Source organism: Mesoplodon densirostris, chromosome 9 (assembly GCF_025265405.1).
Source record: "Mesoplodon densirostris isolate mMesDen1 chromosome 9, mMesDen1 primary haplotype, whole genome shotgun sequence".
Lineage (NCBI taxonomy): Eukaryota > Metazoa > Chordata > Mammalia > Artiodactyla > Ziphiidae > Mesoplodon > Mesoplodon densirostris.
The window spans coordinates 25,646,983-25,674,898 of record NC_082669.1 but is presented as its reverse complement, the minus strand read 5'-3'; the positions used below and the strand labels follow the sequence as shown (position 1 = coordinate 25,674,898).

The 27,916-nt window shown below is 38.1% G+C and overlaps 1 protein-coding gene across 3 annotated transcripts in view; it reads left to right on the top strand.

Moving 5' to 3' along the window:
- Nucleotides 1–351: 351 nt before the first annotated feature.
- The window catches only part of LOC132496092 (cytochrome c oxidase assembly factor 1 homolog), a 94,490-nt gene continuing 66,925 nt past the window's right edge, over nucleotides 352–27,916 (top strand). Inside the window, exons 1-2 of one of the 3 annotated variants that reach the window (XM_060108277.1) lie at nucleotides 352–433; nucleotides 15,875–15,994. In XM_060108277.1, coding sequence (XP_059964260.1) covers nucleotides 15,933–15,994 — 62 coding nt within the window. In that variant the 5' untranslated portion in view covers nucleotides 352–433; nucleotides 15,875–15,932. Of the gene's footprint in view, nucleotides 434–15,874; nucleotides 15,995–27,916 lie in introns of those variants that run through there. The other 2 variants (XM_060108278.1, XM_060108279.1) reach the window with 2 other exon arrangements.

The following is a 27,916-nucleotide window of genomic DNA, read 5'->3' as shown; positions in this document are numbered from 1 at the left end:
TTGGAGGTGAACCAAAGCACCAGATCCCTGCGAGGGACAACACGAAACAGCGGTTTAAATTTCCTCGGTAACCGCTGCTGGACTGAATGTATGTTGCAGGCTAACGGGGCGCAGAAAACAAAAAACGGAGATTTGAGGAGACAAACCCCCTCCCGGCTGGCGTACGAGCTTCCGAGAAGCCTGGCCGCTAAATCAATTTCAGCGCTGGACCCGGCCCTGGGGGGATCAGCACTCCTCCAGCTACACTCGCGTTCCGACTCTCTAGCCGCGCGAGGAGGCTACGCCGGAAGTCTCGACTGCTCCTCAAGGAGCATGTCCACCCGCCGGCTTTTACCCCACCCACCCGCCGGCTTTTACCCCACCCACTCCCCACGCCCCACGTCCGGAAGGAGTCCTCACGCTTGCCGCGGCTTGGTACTTCTATGCCGGACAGGTAAGCGTCCCCGCGGGAGACAGAGTCGGGTTCCTCTCACCCCAGAAGCTTTTGTTCCCGTAGTCCTGAAGGCCGCGTTTGCACGCCGGGTGGGCTGCTGCAGGGGGAGCCCTTCAGGGGCCACCTTGCTGTCGTCGCCGGGTCGCCACCTCCCGCAACAGCGTGGTTGGCTCCTGGGGGCCTGTGGTGGGCTCAGCGCCTCGGGATGCTACAAGGTTCCCCTCCCCCGCCCCCCTTTGTAGCTAACGGCGGCCTAGCCCTGTGGTCCTTGCTGAGCGTTCCCAGGAGCACATTTGTGAAGAGGTGGGGTCCTGTCGGAGAGGTGGAACTGGGCATTTTGTCGGTGGTCCCAAGTTACAACAGTCCGAGGAGGACCTTGCCCAGATGATTGTAGAAAGGAATTTTCTGGCTCGGTGGTCTTAATAGTTTTTGTCTCGTCACATTTGAGCACCATACAGGGGCTGACGATAGAAGTGATTTTCAGTGTAAATGATTTTCAGGTGTTTGTGTAAGTGTGTGTATGATTGTCAATCAGTCTGTGCCTGCGTGTGAGAGGGAGAGGGGGAGAGAGCACGAGCGCTTGGTAGCTGTGTGTAATTTAAAAAATCCATAAATATATTTTGCTTCTTGCTTTTCCTGGTCTCTTCCCCTAATTCCTCCTTACTCTCACCTGAGGGGTATTTGTCTACTTCACCTTTGGATAGAATTAGCAATTCTCTACCTAGGCTTTACACATTTAAAACACAGATCTGACCGTGTTAATCCTCTGCTTAAAATCTTACTGGTCTTCCCATTGTTTCAGGATAATACAAATTCCTTAGGCTGCCTTCAAGACCCTTCAAGGTCTTGATTCTGCTGAGTTTTTCAGTCTCATCTCCTTTCATGGAAGCACACATACACACTGTATATCCCCTGCCATGCCAACCTGCAGTAGTTTCATCTCTTTGGCTATGACAGAGTTTTATAATGGTTTACCCACATTTGGCAATTTATTTTTTCCGTTCAGTCAAGATTTATTGAATTCCTGATATTGCGGGCACTGTTTTAGGAGCTGGGGATATAATGCGGAAAAAAACCCCAACCCAATCTATAGTCCTTTTGAAAAATAACAGCTTGACTGAGATGTAGTTCACATACCATAGAATTATAAAACACACATAAATTTTTAGTGCATTCACAAAGTTGTGCAGCCAACACCCCAACCAATTTAAAAACATTTTCATCACTTCCAAAAGAAGCCCTGTACCCATTAGCAGGCTCTCCTGATTTCCTCCTTACCCAACCCCACTCGTAGACCTACGGAACTATTAATCTACTGAATATATATTCGGCTATTCTGGACAATTCATATAAATGAAATCATAAAGTATGTGACCTTTTTTGATTGTCTTTCACTTAACATTCATGTTCATCCATGTTGTAGCATGTATCAGCACTTCATTCCTTTTTATTGCTAGATAATATTTCATTGTATGGCTATACCACGATTTATTTATCCATTGGTCAGTTGATGGACATTTGGGTTGTTTTGGCTCTTACAAATGTTACTGTGAACATTCATATGCAAGTTTTTGTGTGAACGTCATGATTTCATTTCTCTTGGGTATATACCCAAGAGTAGAACTGCTGGATTGTATGGTAATTCTACGTTTAACATTTTGTGGAAATGCCAGACTTTTTTAAAGCAGCTGCACCATTATATATTCCTGTAAGCGGTGTATGAAGGTTCTGATTTCTTCCCATCCTTTTCAACACTTGTCATTATCTGCTTTCTTTTTTTTTTTTTTTTCTTAAATTCTAGCCATCCTAGTGGGTGTGAAGTGGTATCTCATTGTGGTTTTGATTTGTAGTTCCCTGATGGCTAATGACGGTTGAGCATCTTTTCCTGTGCTATTGGCCATTTGTATATATTCTTTGGAGAAATATCTATGCCTGTCCTTTGCCCATTTAAAACTTAGGCTATTTGCTTCTTATCATTGAGTTGTAAGAGTTCTTTATATATTCTAGGTCCAAATCCCTTATCAGATATATGACAGTCATGTGGATTACGGTATAGTTCCTGTAAATGGAAAACACATGAGGTTAATTTTTACTCTTCCTAGAGACCATGTTACAGATCTGTGGAGTAATTTAGAGTGAATTACTATGTGTGAAATACTGGGCCCAGGAAAGATGATGGGAAGAACCTGTGAGCAGCATTTTAAGATTTGAAAAATGAAGCAAGTGGAAACAGTTTATATAATTTTCCCATTCCCTACTGAGTTTTCTCTTTTCCGTATTGATTTGTAGGAGTTCTTTTTTTTTAGAGATATTAACCTATTGACTGTTAGATATGGGGCAGATATTTTCAGTCTATTTGCTTGTAAACTTTGTTTTTGTATCTTTTACTATGCTAAAGCTTTACATTTTTGTATAGTCAAAGACTGTCAGTCTTTTCCTTTAAAAGGCTTCTGGGGTACTGATGTAGTTTGGGATGCTATTCTTAAATGATGGGAGTTACAGAAACCGACACAGTAGTTCCCTGGTTAGTGTGACATCTGAGTCCATGGTACTATATTTAACTTTACAGGCAGGTCTTATTTTATTGTGCTTTATTCTATTGTGCTTCACATTTACTGTGAAGGTCCCTGGCAAACGTGCATCAAGCAAGTCTATTGGTGCTATTTTTCCAACAGCGTTTGCTCACTTTGTGTTTCTGTGTCACATTGCGGTCATTCTCACAATATTTCAAACTTTTTCATTATTATTATATTTGTTATGGTGATCTGTCATCAGTGGTCCTTGATGTTACCATTGTAATTGTTTTGGGGTGCCGTGAACCGTGCCCATATAAGACACTGAACTTAAATGAGAAATGTTATGTGTGTTCTGACTGCTCCACCAATTGACCGTTACCCCATTTCTCTCTCTCCTTGGGCTTCCCTATTCCCTGAGACACAACAATATTGAAATTAGGCTAATTAACAACCCTGCATTGGCCTTTAAGTGTTCAAGTGAAAACAGGTATTGCACTTCTCTCACTTTAAGTCAAAAGCTAGAAATGACAAGCTGGTGAGGAAGGCGTGTCAAAAGCCTAGATAGGCTGAAAGCTAGGCTTCTTGCACAAAACAGTTAGCCAAGTTGTGAATGCAAAGAAGTTCTTGAAGGAGATGAAAAGTGTTACTCCGGTGAACACACAAATGATAAGAAAGCGAAATAGCCTTATTGCTGATATGGAGAAAGTTTTAGTGGTCTGGATAGAAGATCTAACCAACCACAGCACTCTCTTAAACCAAAGCCTAAATTCAGAGCAAGGCCCTAACTCTGCTCAATTCTGTGAAGGCTGAGAGAGGTGAGGAAGCTGCAGAAGATAAGTTTGAGGCCAGCAGAGGTTGGTTCATGAGGTTTAAGGAAAGAAGCCGTCTCCATAACAAAAGTGCAAGTTGAAGCAACAAGTGCTGATGTAGAAGCTGCAGCAAGTTATCCAGAAAATCTAGCTAAGATAATTAATGAAGGTAGGTACACTAAACAGTGGATTTTCAACGTAGATGAAACAGCCTTATCTGGGAAGAAGATGCCATCAAGGACTTTTATAGTTAGAAGTCAATGCTTGGCCTCAAAGGACAGGCTGACTCTGTTAGGGGCTAATGCAGCTGGTGACTTTCAGTTAAAGCCAGTGCTCATTTACCATTCCAAAAATCCTAGGGCCCTTAAGAATTATGCTAAATCTACTCTGCCTGTGCTCTTTAAATGTGCTCTTTAAAGCCTGGATGACCTCACATCTGTTTACAATATGCTTTACTGGCTGTTTTAAGCCCACTGTTGAGACCTACTGCTCAGAATAAAAGATTCCTTTCAAAGTACTGCGGCTCATTGACAATGCACCTGGTCACCCAAGAGCTCTGATGGAGATGTACGATGAGATTAATGTGGTTTTCATGCCTGTTAACACAACTATTCTGCAGCATATGGATCAAGGGGTAATTTCGACTCTCAAGTCTTACTATTTAAGAAATACATTTTGTAAGGGTAGAGCTGCCAGAGATAGTGATTCCTCTGATGGATCTGGGTGAAGTCAATTGAAAACCTTCTGGAAAGGATTCACCATTCTACTTGCCATTAAGAACGTTCATGATTTACAGGAAGAGGTAAAAATATTAACAGGAATTTGGAAGAAGTTGATTCCAAACCTCATGGATAACTTTGAGGGGTTCAAGACTTCAGTGGAGGATATAACTACAGATGTGGTGGGAAGAGCAAGAGAGCTAGAATTAGAAGCGGAGCCTAAAGATGTGAGTGGACTGCTGTGATCTCATGATAAAACTTTAATGATGAGGAGTTGCTTCTTATGGATGAGCACAGAAAGTGGTTTCTTGAGATGGAATCTACTCCTGGTGAAGATGCTATGAAGATTGTTGAAATGATAACAGAAGATTTAGAATATTACATAGACTTAGTTGATAAATCAGTGGCAGGGTTTGAGAGGATTGACTCCAATTTCGAAAGAAGTTCTACTGTGGGTAAAATGCTGTCAAACAGCATTGCATGCTATAGAGATCATTTGGGAACGGAAGAGTGAATCGATGCGGCGGACTTCATTGTTGTCTTGTTTTAAGAAATGGCCACCCCAGCCTTCAGCATCCACCAACACCAAGGCAAGATCCTCCACCAGCACGAAGATTACAACTGTCTGAAAGCTCACATGGTGGTTAGCATTTTCTAGCAATAAAGTATTTTAAAGTTATGTACATTGGCTTTTTTTAAGATACGATGCTATTGCACACTTAATAGACTGCAGTATAGTATAAACATAACTTTTATAGGCACTGGGAAACCAAAAAATTTGTGTGACTCACTTTATTGCAATATTTGCTTTGTTGTTGTGTTCTGGAGCCGAACCCACAATATCTCCAAGGTGTGCCTATAGAGCATTCATTGTTTCAGACACTTGTGCCTCCCTATCTCTCTGCCTTGAAAAATATGCTAAAATCTGCTTTGTTGGTTCATTTAATTTTCTATTTCAGACGGACTCCTAGAAGTTATTTCCTTGTTCTCATCGTCATGTTTAGTCTACTGCATTAGATTTGTGAGAGCTGTATTGGACAGTTGGTCATCAAATAGTAGGTACTTATTACATGCCAGCAGAGGTTTATTTGAATATTTTATGTGTGCAGAGCTTGAATGTAACTGCTGGTTCTATATTGATTGGGGCATGCTGGGAACAGTAGTTTTATAAAATCCTATTAACGTTATTTTGGTGTTTTTCTCATTTCATTGGTTTAAAGGTAGTAGTAATTCAGGTATTTTTAGGATCTCTGAACATTTTGAGTAACTGAGGAGAGCTATATACCATAGCTCCTTAGAAAATTTGCATTTCTATTTTACATGCAATATCTAGGGCTTCATTGTTTCCCTATGGCCTGATTTGTTAGGAGGACTCTGTTTCTTGCTCTAGTGTTTGTTTTTTTTAAAAATTGTGGTAAAATGTACAGAACATGAAACTTAGCATTCTAACCATTTTAAGTGTACAATTCAGTGACATTAAGTACATTCATGTTGTTGTGCAACTATCACCACCATCCTCTCCAGAACTTTCATTTTCCTAAACTGAAACCCTGTATACCTGTTAAATAATAACTCCCCATTCCCCACTCTCTCCAGCCGCTTGTAACCACCATTCTACCTTTTGTCTCTGGAATCATAAAATATTTGTCCTTTTGTGTCTGATTTATTTCACTTTGCATAATGTCTTTAAGGTTCATCCATATTGTAGCATATTGCAGAATTTTCTTCCTTTTTAAGGGTAAATAGTATTCCATTGTATGCATATATCATATTTTGTTTATCCATTCATTAGTTCATAGACATTTGGGTTGTTTACATCTTTTGGCTATTATGAATAGTGCTTCTATGAACATTGGTCCAGTTATCTGTTTGAGCTCTTTTGAGTATGTACTGTAAGTGGAATTGCTGGGTCATAGGGTACTTCTCTGTTTAATATTTTGAGGAACCATTCATATGCTTCAGTGTTTTTTGTCATTCACATAAAATATGAGATTTAAATAAACTGTGTAATTTAGGCAAGTATTAATTACCACATTTACTTTTCTAAAAATATAAATTCAAAGAGCCATCTCCTAGTTGAAGGGATGTAGGGGTTTTTGTCTTAGGACTTGGAGATCTTGGAGTTTTAAAATTATGTACTAGAATTCAGATTAAATAACAGGTTTATCTGGATAGGTTCCCAAATCCTAAACTTCTTTATGATCTAAGCTTCTGTTTTTTTTTTGTTTTGTTAACTCTGTGTATTCAGTCTTTTTGGGCAAATTACTCATCATGGCAGATGGTAAGATGGAGGTGAGTTCGCATACTTGTATTGTTGCAAAGTTCTGGATTGTTCTGTTACCATTCTGCTGCTTTAGTTGGATACTCTGGCAGTTACTCAGGTATGCTGTGAATACTGCTGCTTCTGACAAGCAAGTTCACCTCCGCCGGTGCAAAGATATCCATGTCATTAACTAGTGAAGGATGGGAAATGGCCACTGTTATTCCTTTATTACTGTACAAGTATTTTTTCAACAATTCCCCTGATGTTGGAAGTGTAAGTTGTTTTGGGTACGGGGATCCCTCTCAGTAACTGGCCTCCCTGAGATAAATGGGGAAGTGTAGATAAACAGACAACAGTATGACTCAACCAAATCTTAGAAAACTAAGATCTCATGCCTGCCAGACCCTCTGTCTTCCCCTTCCCCTCATTTGCAACATCTTTCATAAACTCCTGTTTAATATTTCCTCATCACTGTTACAGCCCATACCCCATGGTAAACAGCAAGCGTACTATCAGGAGAGATGGAAGGAACAAATATGTTAATGTGACTTTCGCTCTCAGTTTGGGTCCATTTGTCATCTGGGCTCTCACCTGATCATCTTGTGGGCTCTTGGCACCTTATGGCATTTGGCATCTACAGATGCACTAGAAAGGTCCCCAAATGGATTTGGATGCTCCAGACTCTTGGAACTTGAATGTAACTTAGATTTGTATGTGATTTCCCTAGCATCCAGCAAATACCAAGATTACATAGATGCTGAATACCCACCTTGGCCTGTTTATGCCTCAGCTCTTTGAGTAAGGCAAAACACAATCACATAAAAATGCCTTTGTAAGACTTTTTTTTTGAGGTTACCAGACAAAGGTGAATATAAATTCCTAGTTTTTGGTAATAGATTGTTTGTTACCTTTCATCAGACTTATGGATACTAGGGACAAAGTGATTTACTTATAGTGTACGTCAGTAGCCTTTAGAAACACTTCCAGGTCCGTATTTAAATATTTCAACATGCTTACGTCAGATTAGGACCTTTCAAATTTTATTTGGGCCACAGGCCTTTGGGCTATAAATGGCAAAACTGTTGAATTTTATGTGAATACTTTTGCATTTTAACTTTATGATTTTTCCTCCTTTCTATATAAGCATATGGCACTATTTTTATTCTCTTAGTCTGTATCTGTCTTTAAAAAAATTATATAGTAAAATTGTTTCACCTTTTGGTTTAGTTCTGTGAATTTTTTTAAAATAAATTTATTTATTTTACTTTATTTTTGGCTGTGTCGGGTCTTCGCAGCTGCACGCAGGCTTTTCGTTGCGGCGAGCGGGGGCTACTCTTCGTTGTGGTGCACAGGGTTCTCATTGCGGTGGCTTCTCTTGTTGCGGAGCATGGGCTCTAGGTTCGTGGGCTTCAGTAGTTGTGGCACCTGGGCTCAGTAGTTGTGGCTCGTGGGCTCTAGAGCGCAGGCTCAGTAGTTGTGGCTCACGGGCTTAGTTGCTCTGCCGCATGTGGGATCTTCCTGGACCAGGGCTTGAACCTGCATTGGCAGGTGGATTCTTAACCACTGTGCCACCAGGAAGCCCCTTAGTTCTGTAAATTTTAAGACATGTATAGATTTGTGTAACGGCAACTATAACCAAGGTATATACCTCACCTCAGAAACTCCCATGTGCTGTCTCTTCACTGTCACCTTTCCCTCACCCAGGTAACCAAAACCAAAAAAGTAAATGTCATTTTGTGCTTTTTATTTAGAGAAACAGTAAGGTTGTGTCCCTTTTTTTTCTCTTTACCAGTGATTTTTATCCAAATGTGATGGGGCTAAAAAGGATAAAATAAACATAATCCCTTTTCATTTTCTTTCGGAAACTTGCAGACTTTCTCACAAACTGGATTAGGAATAAAAACATTTTCCTTGTGATTCCTTCCAGAAGGTGGCAGTGTTGTGCTATAATAGGACGTAAATATCGTCTGCTGGAAAGTATCAATAATTAAGTTTTTACTTCAGGAAAACAGGACAGTTAATTAAGAATTAACATTTAACTCTAGAATCTGTTTTCTTTGGATCAGTCACAAAGTCTGTCTTATTCCTAGCAAAGCAGTCTGTGGATAAAATCATCTTTTAATTCTTTCATATTTGTTTTCAAATAGTTTTAAATGTTTGCAGAGGTAGGAGTTAACTTTAAGGTTAACCTTTGTGGCAAGAATAACTCCAGTGTTATGGATGAATCTGTGAGTCACAGAATCAGTTGTATCCGTGAGACCTCAGGTGTTTTATATTTCAACCTTCTTTGTCACAGGTAGGAACCCCATCTGTAACATCCCTCACAACTGGTGGCATTAATTAATTAGCAGATGGAGCAGATGCAGAAGAAAGATACAGATTTTGATTGCCAGCATCCTGAGTTTGAAGCTTTAATGGAGATACTCAGTGAGAAATGATGAAGTGGAGCTTGTGAGACATTCACACTTAGGTGACTCGCAGGTTTTCAAACCTAATCCACTCAAAAAGGGATTCCCTTTCTCCTTATACCTCCAGCAGCTTACATCTGACAGTATATACTTCCCTGGGAACTGGGTCAATCCAGATGCTCATGCAAGGTACTTGGGATCATCTTTAAGACCTCTCAACAACGTTCTCTTAATTCTGCCTCTTAGGTAGAATTTCTCAAACCTGGTTACTTCATCTCTGCCTCTGTCATCCTAGTCCAGACTACCTTTGTCTCTCACCTGGATACTGCTTTCTAATTGGTCTGCCCAAATGTGTTAATACTTTATTTTTCACACAAAAGATATTCTAAAAAATATAAAATCTGATCATATCAAACTCCTGCTTGAAACTCTTCTATAATATGCCTTTAAACTTAGAATAAACCTGAAATATTTAACTTGATCCACACCAATCCTCCCTTCCAGCCCCACCCCCTGATCTAACCTCTCTGCTTACTGCTACAGCTTCACATCATGCCACAGTCCCCTTGTTCACTGTGCTCCATCCTCTATTCCTTGATTGGAGGAGAGGAGGAGAATAGAACAGGGAGGCCTGTTTTTAAGCCAACATGCATTTTAGGTAAAGAAATGATGGCTTAGTAATTTATTAAAGTTCGTGGCTCATGGGGACATTTTCATAGCAATCAGGAACTCATTGCTTTGTCACTTTTCAACACCTCAACTTAAATCTAGGGATAAATGCACATCTCAGTTCAGATTCTGTGTGGAAAAAAAATTATATTCTGACTGAGAAAAGGAAATTTAGGACCAGGCAGCCATTACATGTTATATTCCAAGTGTGGCTAATCCTTTGTATTTGAGAGCTTTCACTCAGTGTGTCTAAAATGACTCAATTTTTGTAATTTCATCCTTCTAGCATTTAATTATGCATTCTTTGTTTTTCACGTGTGTGAGTCTTGCCTCAGCAACCAATTGGACCTCACCACCATCTGGGGCTTAGATGCTAATGGTGGCATCCCGAATAAGTGATAGTTGTGCAGCCTGTTCTTGAGTTTCTTGCTTCCCAGGGCAGTTCATTCCTTTTTGGGATAGTTTTGTCTGTTAAGAAGTCCTTCTCTATCTTGTACCAGATCTCTGGTTTGCAGTTTTCCCACACTGGTTCTAGCTTTCCTTGGAGGCATAGAGAACAAGCCTAACTTCTCTTCCCACATTAGGTCTTTAGCTGTTGAAGTAGCTGTTGTAGCTCCCAGCATATTCCCCCTGATAAACCTTCTCAGCTTCTTCAAGTATTTCTCAGTGTTTTCACTCTTCTGGGCACTTTCTACTGACTGTCTTCTAGTTTAGTGTTGAAAGTGTGTTTTGAGACTACCTGCAACACAGTCACTTAAGATACTTGTTAAAAATGAAGATTACTGTTGGATTAAGATGGTAGATTGACTTCTGATCTTGCTCCCTATTGAAACCCCACTAAAACTATAGTAAAGATCCAAAGGACAGAACGTTAGGAAAGGAGATAAGAACAATACAATTTGAAAAACTGAAAAGCCCAAGCAAGAGTGAGTGGAAATTTATCTCGACCCCCAAGAATCATGACCCGTAAATTGGCAGAAGGAAAAACTGAAACTAATCATATCTACCCTGTAAATCCTCAAGAAGCTCAAGAACTGGGTAGTGCCAGGTATTCCTGGAAATTGTGATACAAGGGAGATAAAATAAGGAAGACTGGGTGAATATTGCTGATTAGTAACTCCCCATGGATGCTGTTCACCTTGGGACAGATGCTGAAGGCTCAAAGCGATGATCTCTGGATAAAGTAGCATTTCCTTACAGGAAGGCATTCCTAGAATTTCTCAGGAAATTTTGTTTATTCGAATCCCAAATCCTGAGGAAAGTCATTGAAAAAGTCAGGAAAACAGAAAAAAGGATTTAAAAATTTCCCAAGAATTAAAGCTTAACATATTATTGGATACCATTGGTTCTGAGAGTTCCACTGGCATCAAGTGGAAAGCAAGAAAGGGGCATGCTGACACTGAGTAGAAAGTAAAGGTCTGGGAGCTGAGACAGACATCTGGGAGAAAAGCATCATGGTTTAATCAGTTGGTCTTACTCATAGTTGTTGCCATCTTATAAATATGTTTTCATGCTCTACCTGCTGCTAACAGGTATTCTTAAAAGTAAACTAAGTTTATATGCATTATAAATCCTATGAGTGGTGTCCCAAGAAATAACAAACTTGGGAGCAAAATAAATCTGTAAACTGGCAGTTACAACATAATATTCTGTGTAGTACTGTTAACCTTGCTATGAGATCTCAATGTTGTATATATAAATATTACCCACTAATGTTTGTTGGTGTTTTCAAGTTCAGCATATTCACTGATAGACTGTGGGTTTTTGGTTTTTTTTTGGAAATAACAGAGGAATTGAAAAGAAGGTTTGAAATTTTTTGTGGAATACTCCAATATGAAATGAGAACTTAATCTAAAAGCCGAAATAGTAAAAGCAGTATTTCAAAGCAAAGCCAAAACCAGAGTAAGCAGACAAAATACTTTGTCGTAAAAAAAAAAAAAAGGAGTTTATATGAAGCAATGTGTACCCTAACACTCAACTTGAGGGATGCTTTTTGATACACTCTGAATTTGACCAGTGTCAACACAAATGAATGAAATTTTTCTGCATCTGGAATATTTGTTAGGAAAGACTATTGAACAGGACAAGTAATACATGGTACATTTAAAAATTTCATTTTTAGAATGATAACTTCTAAATATTTATAGTATTTCAACTTTTACAAGGATTTTTATTTGGCATTTATTTTGTATTAATGTTTCTTTTATAAGGTCTTTTTTTCCCCTCAGATTTCTTGAGGTATAATCAATGTATAACATGTAAGTTTAAGATGTACAACGTGATGCCATTTGTAGCAACATGGATGGACCTGGAGATTATCATATTAAGTGAAGTAAGTCAGACAGAGAGAGAGAAATATCATATGATATCACTTATATGTGGAATCTAATAAAAAAGTGATACAAATGAACTTATTTATAAAACGGACTCAGAGTTAGAGAATGAACTTATGGTTACTGGGGAGAAGGGTGGGGGGGGTAGGTATAGAATAGTTAGGGAGTTTGGGATTGACATGTACACACTGCTATATTTAAAATAGATTACCAACAAGGACTTACTGTATAGCACAGGGAACTCTGCTTAATATTCTGTAATAACCTAAATGGGAAAAGAATTTGAAAAAGGATAGGTACGTGTATATGTATAACTGAATTACTTTGCTGTACTCCTGAAACTAGCACAACGTTGTTAACTATACTCCAAAATAAAAAAAAGATGTACAACGTGATGACTTGGAACACGTGTATTTTGAAATGATTGCTACAGTAGGGTTAGTTAATACCTCTGTCGCCTCACATAATTACCATTTGTGTGTGGGTGTGTGGTGAGAACATTTAAGATCTACTCTCTTAGCAACTTTCAAATATATAACACAGTATTGACTGTAGTCACTATGCTGTATGTTAGATCCCCAGAATTTATTCATCTTATAATTGGAAATTTGTACCTCTTGGCCAATATCTTCTCATTTCCCCAATCCCCAGCCCCTGGCAAACACCATTCTCTGTTTCTATGAGTTTGGCTTTATAAGTTCCACATACAAGTGATATCATACAGTAAATGTTTTTCTCTAACTCATTTCAACTCATAGTGCGCTCAGGGTCCATTGATGTCCCAAATAGCAGAATTTCCTTCATTTTTTTATTGACTGAATAATATTCTAGTGTATGTGTATATATCCGTTTTTTATCCATTCATCTATCAGTAGATACTACGGTTATTTCCATGTCCTCAGTATTGTGAATAATGCTGTAATGAACATGGGGAGTATGGATATCTCTTGACACAGTGATTTCATTTCCTTTGGAAGTATACCCAGAAGTGGGATTGCTGAATCATATGGCAGTTTTATTTTTAATTTTTTGAAGAATCTCAACACTGTTTTCCACAGTGCTCTACCGATTTACATTACTACCCAAATACACAAGGGTTCCCTTTTCCACATTCGTATCAACACTTACCTCTTTTTTTTTTTTTTTTGCGATACGCGCACCTCTCACTGTTGTGGCCTCTCCCGTTGTGGAGCACAGGCTCCGGACACGCAGGCTCAGCGGCCATGGCTCATGGGCCCAGCCACTCCGCGGCATGTGGGATCTTCCTGGACCAGGGCACGAACCCGTGTCCCCTTCATCGGCAGGCGGACTCTCAACTACTGCGCCACCAGGGAAGCCCATCCTCTTGTTTTCTGATCATACCCCTTCTAACAGGTGTAAGGTGATACCTCATTGAGGCTTTGATTTGCATTTCCCTGATACTTAGTGATGTTGAGTATCTTTTTATGTACATGTTGGCCATTTGTATGCCTCTGGAAAAATGTCTATTCAGGTCCTCTGCTCATTTTTTAATCAGATTATTTGCTTTTTACTATTGAGTTGTATGAGTTCCTTATATTAACCCTTATGAAATACATGATTTGCAGATATTTTCTCCTGTAGATCACTTTTTCATTTTGTTGATTGTTTTGCTGTGCAGCAGTTTTTTTTTTTTTTTAATTTTCTTTATTTTTGGCTGTATTGGGTCTTCGTCGCTGCGCATGGGCTTTCTCTAGTTGTGGTGAGCGGGGGCTACTCTTGGTTGCGGTGCACGGCCTTCTCTTTGCAGTGGCTTCTCTTGTTGTGGAGCACAGGCTCTAGGTTCATGGGCTTCAGTGGTTGTGGCACACGGGCTTGGTAGTTGTGGCATGCGGGCCCTAGAGCACACAAACTTCAGCAGTTGTGCACAGTCTCAGTAGTTGTGGTGCGTGGGCTCTAGGGCTCGCTGGCTTCAGTGGTTGTGGTGTGTGGGCTCAGTAGTTGTGACTCACGGGCTCTAGAATGCATGCTCAGTAGTTGTGGTGCATGGGTTTAGTTGCTCCATGGCATGTGGGATCTTCACAGACCAGGATCGAACCTGTGTCCCCTGCATTGGCAGGTGGATTCTTAACCATTACTCCACCAGGGAAGTCCCAAAGCTTTTTAGTTTGATGTAGTCCCATTTGTTGATTTTTCCTTTTGGTGTCATATCTAAAAAAATCATTACCAAGAAAATGTCAAGGATCTTCTAATCTTATTTTCTTCTAGCAGTTTTATGGTTTAAGGTCTTACTTTTAAGTCTTCAATATTCCATTTCTGAGTTCATTTTTGTTAGTAGTGTAAGAGAGGGTTTTGCTTTTGTTCTTTTGAGTGTAAATATCCAGTTTTCCCAGCAATGTTTATTGAAGAGACTGTCCTTTCCCTATTGAGTATTCTTGACTCCCTTGTCAAATATTGGTTGACCACATATGCATGGGTTTATTTCTGGGCTCTCAATTCTGTTTCATCGATCTATGTGTCAGTTTTTATGCCAGTATCATACCGTTTTGATTACTATAGCTTTGTAATATGGTTAAAAATCAGGAAGTGCATTTTTTTTCTTTCTCAGGATTGATTTGTTTATTTGTCTTTCATGGTTCCATACAGATTTTAGAATTGTTTTCTATTTCTGTAAAAAAATGCCATTGGAATTTTCATAGGGATTGCATTAAATCTACAGATGGCTTTGGGGTAGTATGGTCATTTTATTTATTTATTTATTTGGCTGCGTCGGGTCTTAGTTGTGGCACACAGGATCTTTGTTGAGTCATGTGGGATCTTTTTGTTACAGCATGTGGTTGGCTCGGGTTTCTCTCTAGTTGCAGCACTCGGGCTTCTCTCTAGCTGTGGCATGTGGGTTCTGTAGTTGTGGTGCACAGGCTTAGTTGCCCTGTGGTGTGTGGGCTCTTAGTTCCCTGACCAAGGATTGAACCTGCGTCCCCTGCATTGGAAGGCAGATTCTTTACCACGGGACTACCAGGGAAGTCCCAGTATGGTCATTTTAACAGTGTTGTCTTCCAGTTGATTATCATGGGATATAATTCCATTTATTTGTATCTTCTTCAATTTCTTGGGATCATGGGATATAATTTATAATCATGGGATATAGTTCCATTTATCTGTGTCTTCTTCAGTTTCTTTCATTAGTGTCTTATAGTTTTTAGAATATAGATTTTTCACCTTCTTGGTTAAATATATTTCTAAGTATTTTATTGTTTTCAGTGTTATTATAAAGGGGATTGTTTTCATTATTTTTCAGTATTTCTTTGTAAATGAATAGAAATGCAGTCGATTTCTGTATGTTGATTTTGTATCATGTAATTTTACTGAATTTGTTGATTAGTTTTAACAGATTTTTGGTATAGTCTTCAGGATTTTCTCTATATAAGATCATGTTATTTGCGAACAGAGACACTTTTCTTCTTTCTGATTTGTATGCCTTTTATTGACTAATTGCTTTGGCTAACACTTCCAGTACTGTGTTGAATAGGAATGGTGAGAATGGGCATCCTTGTCTTATTCCTGACCTTACAGGAAAGACTCAGCATTTCACCATTGAGTATGATATTAACTGATGTCTGGCCTTTATTATGTTGATGTATGTTTCTTCTGTACCCTCTTTGTTGAGAGTCTTTATCATGAAAGGATGTGGAATTTTTGTCAAATGATTTTTCTGCATCTATTGAGATGATAATATGATTTTTAACCTTCATTTTGTGATTTGCAGATGTGGAACCATTCTTGCATCCTGGGGATAAATTTCAGTTGAACATGGTGACCTTCTGATGTGCTATAGAATTGAGTTTGCTTGTATTTCGCTGAGAATTTTTGTATCCATATTCATCAGGTATGTTTACTTATCGTTTTCTTCTGTTGTAGTGTCAGTATCTGACTTTGGTATCAGGATAATGCTGGCCTGGTAAAATGAGTTTCCTCCTCTTTAGTTGTTTGCAAGAGTTTAAGAAGGATTGTTATTAATTCTTTTTCAAATATTTGGTAGAATTTATTAGTGAAACCAGCTATTCCTGTTGTTAGGAGTTTTTTTTATTACTGAATCAATCTCCTTACTCCTTATTGGTCTGTTCATATTTTCATTTTTTTCATGATTCAGTCTTGGTAGGGTTTTTGTTTCTAGGAACTTGTCCATTACATCTAGGTTATCCCAATTTGTTGGCATACAATTGTTTTATAGTATCTTCTGATCGTTTGTATTTGTGGTATCGGATGTAATGTCTCCTCTTTCACTTCTGATTTTGTTTGAGTCTTCTTTTTTTTTTTTGGCTAAAGGATTTTGAATTTTGTTTATTTTACCAAAAAACAGCTCTTACTTTTGTTGATTTTTCTGTTATTTTTCTGGTCTCAATTTGACTTATTACTGCTCTCATCATTGTTATTTCTTTCCTTCTGCTAACTTTGGGCTTAGTTTGATCTTCTCTTTCTAGTTTCCTGAGGTGTAAGTTTAGGTTGTTTATTTGAGATCTTTCTTTTTCTTAATATAGGCATTTAGAGCTATAAACTTCCCTCTTAAAACTGCATTTGTTGCATCCCATGCATTTTGGTATGTTGTGTTTTCTTTTTCATTTGTTTCAAGATTTTTTAAATTTTCTTTTTGATTCCTCCTTTAATCCATTGGTTGTTCAAGGATGTGTTGTTTAATTTTCACACATTTTTGAATTTTCCAGTTTTCCTCCTGTTAATGATTTCTAGTTCCATACCATCTAGGTCAGAAAAAGGTACTTGGTATGATTTCAGTTTTTTAAATTTGCTAAATAAGACTTGTTTTGTGACTGCATGTATGATCTGAGTTGGAGTATGTTTTGTGTATGCTTGGGAATGTGTATTCTGCTGTTTTGGGGGTGGGATGTTCTATATATTGGTTTTCTGTCTGGGTGATCTGTCCATTTAAGTGGGGCACCAAAGTCCCCTACTATTATTGCACTGTTGTCTGTTTCTCCCTTTGTATGTGCTTAGGATACGTAGTTGCTCCATTGTTAGATGTACATACACACACAAACACACATATCATTGCTCTATCCTCTTGGTGAATTGACCCCTTTGTCATTATATAGTAATCTTCTTTGTCTCTTTTTCCAACTTTTGGGTTAAAGTCTATCTTCTCTGAAATAAATACAGCTACTTGTGCTCTCTTTTGGTTTCCATTTGTATGGAATATCCCTTCTATCCTTTCATTTTGAGACTATGTGTGTACCTGAAGCTGAAGTTTGTCTCTTCTGTGCGTCACATAGTTGGGTCTTGTTTTTATTTGTGCAGCCACTCTGTACCTTTTGATTGGAAAATTTAATCCATTTACATTAAGTAATTATTGATAGGTAGGGACTTATTAATGCTGTCTTATTGTTTTCTGGCTGTTTTATAGTTTCCTTATTCCTATCTTCTCCTGCTGTCTTCCTTTGTAAATTGATGATTTTCCATAGCTTGATTCCCTTCTCTTTATCTTTTGTTTACCTACTGCAGAGTTTTCTTCCTTTGTTAACATTAGGCTTATATACAACATCTATAGATATAACAGTTTATTTTACACTGATAACAGTTTAACTTTGAATACATACAAAAATGACCATTTAATCTCTCCATCATTTATGTTTTTGATGTCAGAATTTATAACTAGCTTACAAGTAACTAATGGTAGCTATAGTTATTTTTCATACTTTTGCCCTTTATTCTATATATAGAGTTAAGTGGTTAAAACACCAGCATATTACATTATTAAAATATTCTGAATTTGGTGATATACTTACTTTACCAGTTTGTTGTATATTTTCATGTTACTAATTAGCATCCTTTAATTTCAGCTTGTAGAACTCCTTTCAGCATTTTTTGTAAGGCAGGTATGGTGGTGATGAACTCCAGCTTTTGTTTGCCTGGGAGCATCTTAATCTTTCTTTCATTTCTGAAGGACAACTTTGCCGGGTAATTTTGTTTGTTTTTAATTTTTGGCTGCGTTGGGTCTTTGTTGCTTCATGCAGGCTTTCTCTAGTTGCGGCGAGCAGGGGCTACGCTTCGTCGCAGTGCATGGGCTTCTCATTGCAGTGGCTTCTCTTGTTGTGGAGCATAGGCTCTAGGTGCACGGGCTTCAGTAGTTGTGGCTCGTGGGCTCTAGAGGGCAGGCTCAGTAGTTGTGGCACACTGGCGTAGTTGCTCTGTGGCATGTGAGATCTTCCTGGACCAGGGATTGAACCCGTGTCGGATTCTTAACTGCTGCGCCACCAGGGAAGTCCCTGCCAGGTAATATTCTTGATGGGGAGTTTTTTTTCTTTCAGTACTTGTACTTGGGGTATATCTTACCTGCTGTCCTGGCCTGTAGGTTTCTGTTGAGAAATCCACTGATGGTTTTATGGGAATTCCCTCATAAGTGAGGATTTTTTTTCCTCTTACTGCTTTTAAAGTTGTTTGTCTTTGATTTTTAGACAGTTTTGAAATGTGTTTTGGAGAAAGACATTTAGGATTGAATCTTTTTGGGGAACTGTGAGTTTCATGAACTTGGACGTCCAGGTCTCTCCTCAGATTTGTGAAATTCTCAGCCATTATTTCTTTAAATAAGCTTTCTGCCCTTTCTCCCTCTTTTCCCCTTCTGGGACTGCAGTAGTACATAGATTATTTCTCCTAATGGTGTCCCATAGTTCATATAGGCTTTCCTTATTCTTTTTCATTCTTTTTCTTTGTTCTTCTCTGAATGGATAATTTAAAAAGTCCTGCCTTCTACTTCACAGATTCATTCTGCTTGATTCATTTTGTTGATGTTCTCTGTTGTATTTTTCATTTCATTCATTGTATTTTTCAGCTCCAGAATTTGTTTGGTTCTTTTAAATTTCTATCACTCTGTTAAACTTGTCTTCTTTTAAAAAAAAGTTTTGTTTCCTGATTTTATTGAATTGTCTTTCTGTGTTTTCTTGTAGCTCCCTGAACTTCCTTAAAACAACTACTTTGAATTCTTATTGTGTAAATTGCTGTTCTCCATTTCTTTGGGTTTGGCTACTAGAAAATATTGTTTCTTTTGTATTGTTACGTTTTCTTGAGTTTTCATATTCCTTGAAATCTTGCATTGTGTCTTCACATTTGAAGAAGCAGTCACCTCCTCCAGTCTTTACTGAGTGGCTTTTAGAAAGAAATACCTTCTGTTACCCATTAGGGATTCTGAGCCTTTCTCATACCTCTTCTATGCGTACACTTGCTCCACATTCCTTGTACTCTCTTGTGGCAGAATTCTTCAGCTTGTATGCCTTCTCTTGGTCCTACAAAGCTCAGTGGGTGCTGACAGCCTCCCTTTTGCTTTCCCTAGGCCAGAGCTCAATGTTCAAGTTTGTGGTTTCTCCTAAATTGGCTTTCTAGGCATGCTCACTAGCCATCTGCAAAGGCTTGCCCTTGCTGCCATGGGGAGCATGCAGGGAGCTGTCTGTGGGTGGGAGGGTTTATGGGTGAGGCATGTGGGGTGCTGGGGGTGCCCAGGAGCCAGTTTTGGGGATGCACTGGAGAGGCATTCCCAGTAGCTCATGGGCAGACCTATAATAGAGTCCACAAAGTGGTTAGTATGATCCCTGTCACTTTGAGATGTTCACTACTGACCCCTGGCTGTTTTTCTCTTAGCTGCTCACTGCCCTGAGCTCACAACTCAGTATTCTGGATGGGGCCAGAGAAATGGGCCTCATTGGCAGCGTCCCACACAGCTGGTGAAGCCAAGCACTCACATGTTCTCATGTTCCCCTGCAGGAGAAATCACTGGGCAAGAAGGGCTCTCTTGGCACTGAGCTCTGCCCCTTGTGGGAGAGATGGTACATTGAGTCAAACATTTCCTCTTACCTTCCTCACAGGGTAGTTTTGGTCTTTTTTGTTTCAGTGGTGTGCTGGAACATCTCTCCTGGACTCCTGGATTTCTACAAAGGCTCTTTTGTCTGTGGGTGGTTATCATAATTGGTGTTCTTTGGGGAGATGACAGTAGAAAACTCCTGTCCCGGCATTGTGATGATATCACTCTCTCCTAAAGTCTTTTATCACCCCATGACTAATTCAGATAGAGATCATTTTTACGTTTTTCTGATACATAATCTTACTACGGTATATTGGTTCATAATAAGTGTGCATGGATTTATTACTGGATTTTTTAAGAAACAAAACGTTTGAAACTTTTATTATAACCTTATTTGCAGAAAAATGATTAATTATGTATTTGTATGGTCACTCATTATTTAAAAAAAGGTTATTTATTATAATCTTATTGCAGAAAAATGATTCATTATGTATTTTTATGGTCACTCATTATTATTTAAAAATAAGTGAAGTCTTATGAAAAATAGAGAACAACTTGTGATTTGGGAAAGTTCGGTTTCTTGTTTCCAAATCCCAAAGAATTTGGAAATAATATTGGGAAATAAAAGTCATAACTGTGATGGAAATGGAAGAATAAATGATTTATGCATACTGAATCTGGGGGCATTGCCCCGCCTCCACTCCCACCCTCATCTCCATTTCTCTTCTAGGTTCATAGAATGCTGGTAGCCAATAGGCGATTGAAGTATTCTCAGGGGTTTGTAAGTAGCCCTAGAGAAAACACCTTACATGAATTTCTTTGAAGATCTAAATTCCCAAGCCCCACCCACAAATTCAATTACAAGCTTTTCAGTCCTCTGCTCTTAATCATAAGCAAACACCCAAGTATTACCAGTTATTTGAGGAAAGCCTCTTACATTGAAGATGAAAGATGGGAACTGAAACAGATAAACAGGGAAAAGCACTTGGGAGAGACTTTGCAAGGAGAAAAAAACCTCTCCCCGTTATTAATATATTACAAGAGATAAGAGATGAGGAGGAATTAAAAAAAGGATTCTGTAAAAGGCATAATCAGAAAACAAAGAAAAGAATTTAAAATAGTAGAAATGAAATTTTAGGAGCACTGTAAGATAATGTTTGGGAAATCTCCCAAAAAGTAGAGTGAAAAGACACACGGAAAATAAAAGAACACTTAGCAGACTATTCCTGAATTTCAATACCCATACCAAGAAGATCCAGATAAATAGGGAAAATGAAAAGGAGAAAATAATAAATAATTCAAGAAAGTTATCCAAAATTGAAGGTTAGAGTTTTCAGATTGAGTGTGCCCACTGAGTGTCCGACTGAATAAGTGAAAATGTACCCATGCTAAGGTATGTCATTAGGAAACTTCGAAACACTGGGAGGCAAAGAGATGATTCGAGAATGCAAAAAACAGGTTATGTATAAAGGATTAGTATGCAAAAAACAGGTTATGTATAAAGGATAAGGAATCAGAATGGCTTTGGATTTTTATGCAGCAACCTAGAAATGAGAAAACAGCGGAGCAATGCCTTCAAAATTCTGGAGAGTGATTTTGAACTTAGAAGTATGTACTCAGCCAAATTATGGTCAACTAGAATAAAGATATTTTCAGACATGCAAGGTCTGAAAATATTTACTTCTCTTGTCCCCTTTATTAAAAACTACTGGAGGGAATTCCCTGGCGGTCCAATGGTTGGGACTCTGCTTTCACTGCTGAGGGCGTGGGTTCGGTCCCTGCTTGGGGAACTAAGATCCTGCAAGCTGTGTGGTGTGGCCAAAAAAAAAAAAAAAAAGCTATTGGAGAATGAGAAATGAGAAACACCAACTGAGAGTAAATTAAGAAAAAGGAAGACAGTGGGGTATAGGAAACAGGAGATCCAAGAAGGAGGGAGGTGAGGGGAATCCCCAGAGCTACTTTTAGGAGATTCCAAGGTGCTGGCTGTGTACTGTATATAGAGGGCAACCACTCCAGTTGGAGGGCTGTGCGTCAGGACCTAGAAATGTTTAAGGCAGAATTACCAACGTACTTGCTGTCACGGTTGTCTTTTTAACCTGAGGACAGAATACTCTGGTGAGCTTGATCCAGAATTTATCTGTTCTTAGCTTGTCTTGACTACGTACTACGGAAGTTCCAGCTTTCCCCTCATGCCCTGCTGTGTGGCTCAGCTGAGGATACTTGTTTCACCTCTCAAATATATTCTGCTTTGACCTACTGCTAAGTTCTGGTGGGTGGTCATAGTGAGCTTAGAAACAAAAGATGAACAGAGCCTGCTCTCTCATCTGTATTTCTGTTGTAAGGTCAATGATACTAGCCTGCATTACCCAGCTAGAAGCCTTGACTGTGGTTGACCTGTGTTTTCCAGGATTCATGTCTTTGCCTCATAACTTGGCCTCATAACTCATAACTTTTCCAGAGACGAATTCTCTTAGCTTTCTGGAAAGCTGAAACTGGACAGTGACACAGAGACTGTTCAGTTTATCTTTCCCTATCCTTCCTTACTGTCCTTCATCTGTAAGGGTACCATGCCCTTGTGTATCTAGGTTTGTGATTTCTATTGTTTTTAAAAACCAAAAATATATTGTTCAGGGATATATATGTATTTATATATGTATGTACGTATATGTGTATTAAAGGCAAAACTAATCTGAAAAGCAAGGGAATGATTAACACAGAAGTCAGAAGTCAGGGTAACAGTTACCTTAGGGGAGGGAAGACGATGAGATCAGGGGGCTTCTAAGGTCCTGGTAAAGAACAATGTTTAAAACTGGGGCAGTGGATATATGGGAGTTTATTGTATTAATTTCTTTTTATATGCATATATATATAGGATTATATGTGTTTGATACATATGAAATAGAAACTTTTTTCTTTTTTTGAAATTGAAATGTAATGGTACAGATGAACTGGTTTGCAGGGCAGAAATTGAGACACAGATGTAGAGAACAAACGTATGGACACCAAGGGGGGAAGGTGGCTGGGGGTGGTGGGGGTGGTACTGTGATGAACTGGGAGATTGGGATTGACACGTACACACTAATATGTATAAAATGGATAACTAATAAGAACCTGCTGTATAAAAAAATAAAGTTAAATTAAAAAAAAAGAATTTAGGAGTAAAGATAGAATGAGATAGAGTATAGGAGGTAGACTGTTTTGGGCAAAAATGATGAGTTCTATATTGGGTCATTGTGTTTGTATCATCCTTGGAATGTTCATATGGAGAATGATAGCCCTATCCTCTACATTTTTACAATGCATACCTTGTTGCTCCTTTAAACATTTATTTAATTCTGCCTTGTTTTATAGCCATTTGATATATTTGTTTCCCCAATGACATCATAATCTCCTGAGGGAGGAAACTAAGTTTTACCCCTATTTATTTGTGTACACAATTAATACATAGTTTTTCAAAAAAAGCTATTTTTTAAATCTATCACTATTACATGATGGTACGCAATTCATTGACTTCCAGGCTTGATTCAGTTGATCTGTTTGCAAAGGCCCATTTCTTCCAACCTGCATCTCCTCTTACAATTCCATTTATAATACTCCTGAGACTTTCACTTGATCTAATAAAGTGATTCTTACCAGGTGAAAGAAAAAAAAATTGAAATATAGTTGACATATAGCAATTTATTGGTATTAGGTATACAACATGATTCGATATTTATATATATTGCAAAATGATCTCTCTTAGTAGCGACTTTCAAATATGCAATACAGTATTATTAACTGTAGTCACCTTGCTGTACATTACAGCCCCATGAGTTATTTATTTTATAACTGGAAGTTTGTACCTATTGACCCCCCTTTATCTATTTTGCCCACCCTCCACCCCCCACCCCCTGCCTCTGGCAATCACCAGTCTGTTCTTTGTATCTGTGAACTTCTTTTTTTGTTTTTTTTGTTTTGGATTTCATATGTAAATGAGATCATATGGTATTTGTCTTTCTCTGTCTGACTTACTTCACTTAGTGTAATGCCATTAGAGTCAAACCATGTTTTTGCAAATGGCAAGATTCCCTTCTTTTATTTGGCTGCATAATATTCCTGTGTGTGTGTGAGTGTGACCTTTTCTTTAGCCATTCATCCATTGAGGAACACTTAGGTTGTTTACATATGTTGACTGCTGTAAATGATGCTGCAATAACATGGGGATGCATATACCTTTTTGAGTAAGTGTTTTCATTTTCTTTGGATAAATACATAGAAGAGGAATTGCTGGATCATATGGTGGTTCTATTTTTAATTTTTTTGAGGAATCTGCATACCATTTTCCATTGTGGCTGCACCAGTTTACATTCCTACTGACTGTGCACTAGGGTTCCCTTTTCTGTACATCCTCTCCAACACTTCTCTCTTGTCTCTTTGATAATAGCCATTCTAACTGTTGTGAGATGATATCTCATTGTGGTTTTATTTATTTATTTATTTATTTATTTATTTATTTATTTTAATTGTGGTTTTGATTTGCATTTCCTTGATGATTAAGTGATGTTGAATATCTTTTCATGTGCCTGTTGGACATCTGTATGTCTTCTTTGGGAAAATGTCTATTCAGATTCTCTGCCCATTTTAAAAAATCAGATCGTTTGTTTTTGCTATTGAGTTCTTTATATATTTTGGATATTAACTCCGTATCTTTATATATTTTGGATATTAACTCCGTATCAGATATATGATTTGGAATATTTTTTCCTTTTTGGCAGCTTGCCTTTTCATTTTGTTGATGGTTTCTTTTGCTGTGCAGAAGCTTTTTAGTTTGATGTAGTCCCACTGTTTATTTTTGCCTTTGTTGCCTTTGCTTTTGGTGTCAAATCCAAACGGTCATCTCCAAGACAGATGTCAAGGAGTTTACCACCTATGTTTTCTTCTAGGAATTTTATGGTTTCAATTCTTACATTCAATTCTTTAGTCATTTTTAGTTGACTTTTGTGTTATGTAAGATAGTGTTCCAGTTTCATTGTTTTTACATGTGGTTGTCCAGTTTTCCCAACACCATTTATTGAAGAGACTGTTCTTTCCCCACTGTATATACTTGGCACCTTTGTTGTAAAATAACTGACCATATATTCATGAGTTTATTTCTGGGTTCTGTATTCTGTTCCATTGATCTATGTGTCTGTTTTTATGCCAGTACCATACTGTTCTGATTACAATAGTTTTGTAATATGATTTGAAATTAGGGAGCATGATGCCTCTAACCTTGTTCTTAAGATTTTTGTCTATTTGTTCCATAGGAATCTTAGATTGTTTTTTCTGTGAAAAATTCCATTGGAATTTTGATAGGGATTGCATTGAATCTGTAGATTGCTTTGGTTAGTATGGACATTTTAACAATATTAATTTTTCCAGTCAGTGAACATGGGATATTATTTCATTCCATTCTATTATTTCATCTTCTGCAGTTTCTTTCATCAATGTCTTAGATTGTTTTCAGTCCACAGGTTTTTCACCTCCTTGGTTAAATTGACTCCTAGGTATTTATTCTTTTTTTTTTTTTTTTTTTTTTTTTTTTTTTTTTCTTTTTGCGGTATGCGGGCCTCTCACTGTTGTGGCCTCTCCCGTTGCGGAGCACAGGCTCCGGATGCGCAGGCCCAGCGGCCATGGCCCACGGGCCCAGCCGCTCCGCGGCACATGGGATCCTCCCAGACCGGGGCACGAACCCGCATCCCCTGCATCGGCAGGCGGACTCCCAACCACTGCGCCACCAGGGAGGCCCAGTATTTATTCTTTTTAATGCAATTGTAAATGGGATTGTTTTCTGAATTTCTTTCTTGTATTTCGTTATCAGTGTATAGAAACCAATATATTTTTTTCTATTATTGGTTTTGTATTCTGGAACTTTACTGAATTTGTTTCTTAGTTTTAACAGTGTTTTGGTGGCATCTTTAGGGTTTTCTCTATATAATATCATGTCAGCTGCAAAAAGTAACAGTTTTACTTTCTGATTTACCTTTTTGATTTGGATGCCTTTTCTTTTTTTTGCTCTGTGTAGGAGTTCTAATACTCTTGAATAGAAGTGGCTAGAGTGGGCATTGTTGCCTTGTTCTTGATCTTTGGGGAAAAGCTTTCAGTATTTCACTGTGAATATAATGTTGGCTGTTGGCTTTTCATATATGGCCTTTATTATGTTGAGGTACATTCCTTCTTTACCCACTTCATTGAGAGTTTTCTTTTTTTTATCATAAATGGATGTGGAATTTTGTCAGATGATTTTTCTGCATCTATTAAGATGATCATAAGATTTTTATCTTTCATTTTGTTAATGTGGTGTATCACATTGATTGATTTGTGTGATCCTTGCAGCCCTGGAATAAATCCCACTTGATCATGGTGTATGATCCTTTTAATGGATTTTTGAATTGGTTTGCTAATATTTTGTGGAGGATTTTTGAATCTGTGTTCATCAGGGATTTTCACCTGTAATTATCTTTTCTTGTAATGTCCTTGTCTGGTTTTGGTGTCAGGGTAATGCTGGCCCGTAAAATGAGTTTGGAAGTGTGCTCTTCTCTTTGATTTTTTTTGGGAATAGTTTAAGAAGGATTGGTATTGTTTAAATGTTTTGTAAAATTCACCAGTGAAGCCATCTGGTTCTGAACTTGCATTTGTTGGGAGGTTTTTGGTTATTATTTCAATCTCCTAATTAGCAATCAGTCTGTTCAGTTTTCTGTTGATATTTCTTCGTGACTCAGTCTCGTTAGGTTGTATGTTTCTAGGAATTTGTCCAGTCCTTGTAGGTTGTTCAATTTGTTGGTATATAATTGTTCATAGTAGTCTTATTATCCTTTGTGTTTCTGTGGTGTCAGTTTTAATATCTTCTTTTTAATTTCTGATTATATTTATTTGAGTTCTCTCTCCTTTGTTCTTGGTGAGTCTAGCTAAGGTTTGTCAGTTTTGTTTATCTTTTAACAAAAGCAGCTCTTGGATACATTGATCTTTTCTGTTCTCATTTTAGTCTATTTCATTTATTTCTGTGCTGATCTTTGTTATTTCCTTCCTTCTGCTAACTTTATGTTTCATTTGTTCTTCTTTTTCTAGTTCCTTCAGGTGTCTTGTTAGATTCTTGGAGATTTTTCTTGTTTCTTGATGTAGGCATTTATTGCTGTGGACTTCCTTCTTAGAACTACTTTTGCTGCATCCTGTAAGTTTTGATAAATTGTATTTCCGTTTTCATTGTCTCAGGGTAATTTGAGTTCTCTTTTGATTTCTTCTTTGACCATTGGTTATTTAGCAGCATGTTGTTTAATCTCCACAAATATGTGAATTTTCCAGTTTTCTTCATGTAATTGATTTGTGGTTTCATAGCTTTGTGGTCAGAAAAGATGCTTGATGTGATTTCAGTCTTTTTAATTTTTTAAAGACTTGGTTGAGGCCTAACATATGATCTATCCTGGAGAATGTTCCAATGCCACTTGAGAAGAATGTGTATTGTGTTGCTTTTGGATGGATATCCTGTATATGTCTGTAAGTCCATCTGGTCAGCGTGTCATTTAAGGCCAGTGCTTCCTATTGATTATCTGTCTAGATGATCTATCTGTTGGTGAAAGTGTGGTATTAACATTCCCTACTATTAATGTACTGCTGTCTATTTCTCCCTTAGGTCTGTTAATGTTTGCTTTATATATTTATGTGCTCCTGTGGTGGGAGCACATAAGTATTTACACATGTATTCTCTTGTTATATTGACCCCTTTATTGTTAGGTAATGGCCTTCTTTATTTCTTACTACAGTCTTTGTCTTAATGCCTATTTTGTCTGAGTATGGCTACCCCAGGTTTCTTTTGGTTTCCATTTGCATGGATTATCTTTTTTTTTCATCCCTTCACTTTTAGTGTGTGTTTGTTCTCATATTTGAAGTGAGTCTCTTGTAGGCAGCATTTAGATAGGTCTTTTATTTTTTTTCAATCAGTTCAGCCACTGTCTTTTGATTGGAGAATTTAGTCCATTTACATTTAAA